At 40.9% G+C, this 9,052-nt stretch overlaps 1 protein-coding gene across 1 annotated transcript; it reads left to right on the forward strand.

Moving 5' to 3' along the window:
- Positions 1-161: 161 nt before the first annotated feature.
- On the forward strand, positions 162-5,354 carry mfsd1l (major facilitator superfamily domain containing 1-like). The gene is made up of 13 exons (XM_084341600.1): positions 162-310; positions 1,189-1,289; positions 1,414-1,523; positions 1,614-1,669; positions 1,759-1,902; positions 2,000-2,158; positions 3,000-3,115; positions 3,274-3,374; positions 3,552-3,663; positions 3,767-3,904; positions 4,101-4,240; positions 4,337-4,448; positions 4,540-5,354. Exons 1-13 carry the CDS (start codon positions 289-291, stop codon positions 4,678-4,680), a joined length of 1,452 nt encoding a protein of 483 aa, XP_084197726.1. The 5' UTR covers positions 162-288; the 3' UTR covers positions 4,681-5,354.
- The last annotated feature ends 3,698 nt before the right edge of the window (positions 5,355-9,052 follow it).

The raw sequence follows: 9,052 nt of genomic DNA on the forward strand, positions 1-9,052 counted from the left end.
CAGAATTGTTCCTCAATAAAGTTTTCGGATTTTAAAAAAAGTAGTCCGGTGCGGCTGCAGTGACGCTGCGAGCGCAGATTTCCAAACCATCCTCTACGTCATCACGCAACACTACATCTATCCATGTAGTGTAAAGATCTGCGGTGTGCGGGCAGCAGCAGCATCAGCAGAGTTGTAGCGGACCTCAACACAGCCTGCTAGCTCTGCAACATTAGCTTTACATGTAAACAACACTGAAGGATGTGATTTAGAAGCTGTCTTTTATAGCCACTGTCGTTTTCGCTCACTATGACGCAGCCAGCGGAGAAAGGTACGTCTGAATATAGTTTTATTTCCCAAAAATGACTTAGCTTTAGCTAGCCAGACCTGTATGTCGAAACTCTCCCCCCACAAGAAAAACTGGGTCACTGAACTGAACAACTCAGCGTTTTAAACTCCAAGTGTCGTTAAGAGCTCATGTGACTGAACGGGAAGTGACCAAAACGTTGAGGTTAGCAGTAATAGTTTGCTATCTCATGAATATATTATGAAATAATACCTCATTCGCTAAATCATTTACCACCACTGAGCTAATTCTGTCTCACAACAGTGTTTTCCCAGTGAGGTACACATGAAGCACCTATTCACACAGATAAAGGAGATGTCATGGGGTACATCAGCTGACAGTTCAATAAGTGTAATAAGCCCCACTTTTTACTCCACTACATGAACTTGACAACATTAGTTTCTAATTATTTTGCAGAGCCAGATTCAATTTATTCAAAATATGAGTCAACTGATTGATTGATTGAAACTGATGAGATTATGATGTACTATATTGGAGATACTCAGCATTATATAAAACAGTTGAAGTTAGCCCAGTATTTTTATAGGTTTTAAAGCATGTCCGAATATTTAAAGCTTTATTGTGAACTGATCTTTTCAAAAGCACTGTGTTAAAGCTGATATTAAACAGGAGAGATGTATGAGTTTAAGGTTTTTCATCAGAGTACCCGCTTATTTTATGGTTAGAACATATTCCCCTAGATATTAAATGCAAGTCACCATAACTATAAACCAATGCTGCTATTGCTGTATGTAAAACACTGAAGTGTTCGGTGGTGTTGGTATCTCTTCCTGTCCATGCTTTAGACTCACTTTCATAGTGAAGTTAGGAAGCTCATGATCTACTCTTTGTTATTTTTACAGCGTATTACCGCTTCTTGGTGCTCTTCTTCAACTGCCTGCTGACGTTTGGCTCCTACTTCTGCTTCGACATCCCCAGTGTTCTGCAGGATCAGTTCCAGGGGGTGAGTAAGAGGGAGCAGGGGAGCAGCTTAAATATGTTATCAGTATTGAACGATTCCTCTGTATTACCTCAGTACGATCATTGTAGTTTGATGTAGTTTGTGACCCCCCTTCCTCATCTGACAGAACCTGACATGTCCCAATGCAACCGTGATCAATGGGACGGTGGACTGTGTGGAGGGACTGGGGATGAGCCCTCAGCAGTACAATCTTCTTTATGCCATCTATGCTTGGACGTAAGAACACACACACACAGTGACTCTACTGTAAAAAAGACATATGTCTTCATCAGAAAACAGATACAGTTGGGGCTCTTTTCTCAACAGGAATGCAGTGGTGGTGATCATGGCTGGGTTCCTGATTGACAAATTAGGAAACCGCTGTAAGTGTATCTTATCTGCAAATGTGCTTAAACAAACAGCTGACTTATTCACTCATGGTAAATTGATTCTTCTCTCCCCCTCTCTGCAGTTGGAGTATTTCTCTTCTCCTTCCTGTGTGTTTTGGGCTCGTCACTGTTCGCGCTGGGCTCCCACTTCAAAGGAACTCCCTATCTGCTGCCACTGATGCTCACAGGCCGACTACTGTTCGGATCAGGCAATGGATCTCTGACCAGTAAGGCCACCTAACGGAAGTCATACACATAAACTCTTTGCAGAGTGAACCCAGAGGAATGTACCTAAGCCGCTCTCTCTTTTTGCGTCCTTATTAGTTGTTCAGAACCGCATCACAGCCTTCTGGTTCAAAGGGAAGGAGCTGGCCTTGGCTTTCGGTCTGACCTTGGCTTTCTCTCGCCTGGGTTCAGTCCTGAACTTCTTCCTCACCCAGAAGTTTGAGGAAAAATATGGCATGCAGTGGACACTTTGGGGCGGTAGGTGTATGCCATGACTGAATAATGACAAAATGTTCTAAAAAGAAGTTTAAAGGGGGGTTTCAATAGTAGTAGTTAGTTAGTTAGGGGTAAATTGCTAATGGCTACACAACATTTTGAATCAGTCTACTAGATCAGCCTCAGCTCAGTGGCTGCAATGTTTTCCTTTTGGGCAACTTGAAAGTAGGACTTCTAAAAGTGCTTGTTTTTGTCAATTACAAGTTCTCATTGTGTCTGGCAACATTATTAAAAGGATCCCGACACGGGTAGAAGATATAACAAACACTTTCACCAAATCCACCAGATTCTATTTACAAAATAAGTACTTTTAGATTGGTGAAAGACACTTAATGCAAACTTGAAAAAAAAAAAAAAATGAAACTCAGAAAAAGCCTTCATGCTTCGTCTTTCCACTGTTCCAACAATCACCAACCCTGATTTGGTCGTTCACAGTTACATGTGAAAGTATTCTGTCTCTATGTACAGTTTTCCCCTGCTGCTTCTCTATGTTCGCCCTCCCTCTTGCTCCTCTCAGGGTATTTTCATGTCTAATGAGAGTTGGTGATTGTTGGAACGGTGAATTTTATTTTGTTTTTCTCCAATTTAATGGAGTGTGTTTAATGATGATAGAATTTCTGTTTCTGTAAATGGAGTCTGGTGGATTTTGAAAGAGCGACAAAGCAAAACAAAAAAGACAAAAACAAGCATTTTGGGTCGACTTACTCTTGTGGTAAAAGTTGTGGTTTAAATATGCAAAACGTTAGGCCTGGGTTTAAAAAATGTATTTATTTAAGAGTGATTTTCCTTCATGCCACATGGCACATGATGCTCTGTTTTCTAGGTACACTATTGTGCGTGCTGGGCTTTACATCCGCCATCATAGTCAGCACCCTGGACAAGGTTGGGATGAGGCAGCTGGGGCTTGATGGCGCCATCCAAGAGGAGTCTCGCAAAGTGGTACGAACAGAATCTGACCTCAGTTTTTTCTGTTACATGGTCAATAACTTCTTTGTTTGGCAGTGATTGTGTGGCCTAAATTATTGTTTTTTCTCTTTCTCTCTCTCTCTCTCTCTCTCTCTCTCTCTCTCTCTCTCTCTCTCTCTCTGTGTGTGTAGAGGATTCAGGATGTGAAGCTCCTGTCGCTAAGATACTGGCTGCTGGTTCTCACCATTATGTTCTTCTACAACGGCATCTTCCCGTTCATCGCCGATGCCAGGTACGGCTGACAACACCCAGAACATGCGTATTTCTTAGGATAAAAATTATGTTAGACTAACCCCATGTAGCCAAAAAACTGACAAATATCATAAAAGAACTGTATTGAAACGATCGTAGTGCATAAACACAAAAGAAGCATTTATTTTTTACATGTTTCTGTTTGTTTCCTGTCCAGTAAGTTCATTCAGGATAAGTACAGCGGCTACAGTCAGAAGGAGGCAGCCTATATCGCCGGGGCGGTTTATGACAGCTCGCTTGTCCTCTCAGCCAGCGTGGGCATTCTCATAGTGAGTATCTGTAACCTAAATCTGTTTCTGAACCTGCTGTATGAATCAAAATAAAATAAGTAGGTAAGATTGTGTAACGTGATGTCTCTTGTGTTTGTTTCAGGATTATGTGGGCCTGCGGGGCATTTTCGCAGTGGCCTGTGCCGTTCTCACGCTGCCTGTGTTTGGACTCCTGGCCTTCACTTTTGTCCCTCCTCTCGTCTCCACCATATGGCTTGGAATCACCTACTCCTTTGCTGCTGTGAGTTTAGATCCATTTTAATTTTTGACACCTATGCTCTCTCAGACAGATGTCATGAGGTGTTTTTTTGTCTTTGTTTATAATTGATATTTGTCCTGCTTTTTTCTAAACTTAAGCAGATGTGAGTAGATGTGTCTGTGCCTCATATTTAGGAAAAGCACGCGTCTTAATTTAAACCCTCTTTGCTGTCTTCCAGTCGAGCATGTGGCCGTCTATCCCCCTCGTCGTACCTCAGGCGACTCTGGGAACAGCCATGGGTCTTGCCACCTCCATACAGATGGTGGGAATCGGGGTGTCCAATCTGGTTGTTGGACAGATTTTGGGCACCGAGTCTAGGTAGGAAGTACTTCAGAACAGGGACTCATTGCAGATGCTACATGCTGTATGTTAGATCTTGACTGACTGTTAATGTTTTCTCCATTTCCTGCTCAGTGAAAAGAAGATTCCGTTGTGGCGTTGGCAGAGGATGATGATCTTCATGTTGGCCAACACCATCGGCTGCATCGTCACCTCGGTGATTCTCAACGTTGTCGACCACAGACAGGTCAGACCCCCTACACACAGCATGTGTACTGTTTTATAAATCATATATGCTGCCCCTACAGGATGTTGAGTTAATGTTTGTTTTTCTGCAGGGCGGGACCCTGAACAAGACGACCAAGAGGTCAGAGCAGGCGGAGAGAGACTCGGACAGAGAGCCGCTCAACCAGGGAGAGGAAGAGCAGAATGAGGATGACGAGGACGAGGCGGTCAGATCTCGTTCTATCAACTCCTAAGTTTTGTTTCCTCCAATCTCAACACTTCTGTATGTCTTTTGTCTTTTTGCCTAATTTTTCTATATGCACCAGGTTTTTAAATTGAACTTGCTTCACTGCACACCTCATTGAAACCACATTTGTCTGCAGTCACTGCAGCAGATAACTGAGCAGTTTAATGAACGAGGATAAATCTCCGTTAAACAGTATTTACACCCATAAAGTATAAATATATTGTATGAGATGTGAACCAGGTATTGCAGATTTTTCAGTAATACGGGTAAGTAGAAAAATAAAATCCATAGAAAGACAAAACAAAAACTCTAACTTTTTTGAATTTTGTTTTTTAGCTTGTTTGAGCTGAAGCACATTTAATCAACCGTATCATAACTCAGATATCAACCGACTGTGTGAAGCTTACTGAGGTCACTAGATCATTTTGATAACATGTTAAATGCATGTCAGAAAAACATATTGTGTCTGTTTTTTGTATGTTTTTATTTTTTAATGAAGCCTGTATATTTGTACCTCTTATCTGTATGTTGGTTAGAGATTTCACTCTGTACTTTGAAGAAGGGAGTTTTCTCTGTTTTTAAATTGCCAAAATAGCAAAAGTAAAATGTTTTTCACCTTTTTGATGGTATGATATTTGCTACATGTCGTAAGAAATAAACATGATACATGTTTGCTTGGAACCATCCAGTTAGTGGTGTTTGTCATCCCTGATTCTGCACAGCCGGGTTTATTTCAATGGATAAGACATAAGGAGTGATTGATAATGATTATTATTGATCATTAATACATCCAACAGTATCAGTGGGAAACCACTTACATTCGACACAGCTACTAACAGTTTGCCACCCATACAGGGTATTATGTTTTATAGTGTAGAAAATCTTACACATAGAGCGTCTATGATCAATACTTCTTTAATAACAATTATCAAATGACATCGAAACAAAGGGATCGCTCATAGTGATGAACCTACAGAATTACCATAACCTGATCTGCGGCTTCAAATAGCTTTATTTTTTTTCACATTACAGCCAGTAGGTGGAGCTCTTTACACATGTGTTTGCAAAGGTTAACCTGCAGCCTCTTCGGTAAGCACTGGAGTATGAAGACTCCACAGCTGTGTGATACTCCCGAAAGCTTTTAGCTCGTTCAGGTTTTTCCCAAAGTCAACCTTCTATTTTAGTAACTTGAATTTTAAGTAACTAGATTCTTACATATCAGAAACCCTTTTGTAAGTGTGTGTGTATTTAGGGTGACGTGATAACAGTACTTCAGATCACATCCATCATATTGTCAACAACTGGACGGTTGTAGTCTGCATTTAAATAGCTGCCGACAAATGTGGCAACAACACACACGAGTGTAACACATTATACATGTACGCTTATTTTACTTTTATACATTTAAAGGTGCAATCTGTACGAATTTTGGTTTAAAACAGGAATGAATCAAATATGTATTTCTGTAGAAGACATCTCTGTATTGTGTTGAGGAGATCTACTCCCAGCCATCCAAAGCTCCTGTGCTAGTGGTTTAAACACAGACACTCCTCTGGTTGTTCGCCTAGCTGCACGGCTAACTGAGCTAACAAGCTAACATTAGCAACAGTGATGGATGCTTAAGAAGAATACAACTAGTAGCAGGAAACAATTATCCTGGTGATCTATGAACTCTTACATATTGCACCTTTTAATTTTTTTTTTTACCGATGAAAACATTTAATTATTGGTCTATATTTATAAGATAGATGTTTTTTTCCCAGAAAGACGTTACCTGGTAGATCTTTGAGCCCATTATCACGTTTAATCAACAAACATCTGATTAGTTGTCGGCACTGGATTAAAAAAAAAATGCTAATTAGAGAGCGTCTGAACGGATCTACATTGACTTGTCTGACCTTGAATAATGCTGCAGTCCTCAAATACTTTCAGGATCCAGGTCCAGGGTGCCGACCTCTTGTCCCTGACTTTTTGCCAGGTGAAGCTAAGCATCCAGAAGACTGCTGTCCATGCTGGAGGACACAGGGGATTACAATATTTGCACTCATAAGGTTATGAGAGATTTCTGCAAAAAAACAATTCTGTGCTCATCTGGACCTCGTGTTTAGTCATAATCCAACAACAGATCAGGCAGAACATGCTTGTGCAGACATTTACTGGAGATTTAAATAAAATATAACTGCATACTGGATGATACAATAGCTTGTAATCTTCTTAAAAGAGCACCCCAATCACTAGATTACTCGAAGGCTGGAACTCATGTGTATGTGGCTGGAATGGAGGGAAGAAGGTTACCTTATAGAGACTTCCTTGAACTCAGATCCTCTGTTTACCTTGAAGATAAACCCTAAAAATATACCTTACTTAATCTTCTTAGGGGGCGTGTGGCAGGAGTAAGTCTTTGACTGCCTGATTGACAACACACACACAAACACACGCTGAGTCAGTCCCACAGTCTTAGTGCCTGACAGTCACCAGAGGGCTTTAACGTCTTGAGGTTTGCTTTATGGTCTCTCGTCTTGGGTCAGTCTGCAGCCTCAATTGTTTGGCTGAAAGCCTCGACAGCAGCAGCATGTCAGGCCTTCTCAAACTCAGCAGCCTGGGCAGGATCTGCGGCGTCACGCACAGCAATGAAATGGTGGTCTTGGACCGGGTCAAGAGGAAGAACTCTGTCAGGCGTATGTCGATTATAGAAGACGGGGAACTCGCAGAGGTTCTCTACCTTATTCCCAAACAGAGCATGATGGATCAGCTGCCGTTCCTCAACCCCAACGACTACATCCTGTGTGAGAAGTTGGCCAGTATACCTGCAGAGATGTCAGGTAACGGATAGTTTACTTGTGTATGTGGTTGTTATTTGAATGTCTGGTCACTTACATTAAATAATTTGGCTGTAAAATCTTGTGGATGTAGCATATTGTCACAGATTTCCAACAAGGAAAAGGCTGCTTAATGATTAAAGTCAACACGTTCTCAGCATGTTAAATACAAGCCTTTTCTTGTATTTCTCAGAGACAACCAGCAAAATCTTTTGTTGTGTATTTCAGTGAAAAAAAGACTGTGAATGCTGAGGTAAAGAAAGAAATTCTTTCCTTAATGAAGCAAAAATAGACAAAGTATAATATTGCACACACCAACCAGACAAGCTTATTCATCTGTTCAACACTTTGACATTGTCTCAACTTACTCTGCTGCCTCTACGCAAACTTTGCATTTGCATCCAAAACACAATTTCCCCCTGTAAAATCAAAGTTCATATGTATTTGGCAGACTTGACACACCATTTCCCTATTTTTTTAATGCTAAACTAACATTTTTGGTCACACATTGGGTCAATATTGTGCGTCATTTATATGGCTTCACCCAAAAATTCTCCTAAACAACTGAAGCAGATGGCGACTTGTTTTAAAATGTTAAGAGAAGACAATTTAAAGAAATATAAAATGGCTCCATACAGCTTGACCTGTGAAATCAAAGTCCTCATCTGAAGAGGATGCACAAGCTTGATCATGTTTCGAGGGTGTAAATAACATCTTTTCATACATGTACTTGGGGTCTTGGGCCCTTGGGCTCTTTCAGTCTTTTTTTTTACGTTTTAAAACAAGTCCCCATCCACTTCAGTTGTTCAGGAGGATACTGCCACACTGTTTTGCCATGAAGCTTTAAAAATGTGTAGACTACGAAACTTCACTTGGCTCTCCATCAGCATGAGGGTGAGCAGATATTGACTGAATTTTCATTTTTGGGTGAACTTAACCTTTAATGCTATCAACGCTTATTGAGAACCGATATCACTTATGTAGCCCAATGAAGCTTACGTATAGTTTGCTAGTTTAAAAATAAAGCGGAGTCACCACATGCTAGAAAGTGAGCAAATATCAGCAGCAGGTAATGTCATTACTGAGTCATCTGCACTGGACAACAGTCCCACTGTGGAAACACAAATATCATGGTTATTCTCTCTAAAGGAACAGAATCAGAAACACATCTGTATGCAGTGTTTTTAAAATCACTGAGCTGGTTATTCTAGGTGAATGAAGGAAGGAGTTTAAAACTGATTAAACTTGGCAAGTTCGTGTGATTTACCTAAAAAAAAACCTAAATTATTTAAAACTATATCAGCATCACAAAGCACCAGTGCATGTCCAAAATGCAACTGGATTTAATTATTCTCTTGTTCAGCCTGGTTCAGAATCAGGAGAGCACTTAATGCCACTCCTGCTGTCCTCTTTGTTTTAGAACGCACACACACACACACACACACACACACACACACACACACACACACACACACACACACACTCCTGCCCTCTGTGTTTTCGGACCACCCCCTTTTCCCTGGGACCAGCAGTCCTGTTAGTTCCTCTCCTCACTCTCTG

Source organism: Pagrus pagrus (assembly GCF_965226575.1).
Source record: "Pagrus pagrus genome assembly, chromosome: 21".
NCBI lineage: Eukaryota > Metazoa > Chordata > Actinopteri > Spariformes > Sparidae > Pagrus > Pagrus pagrus.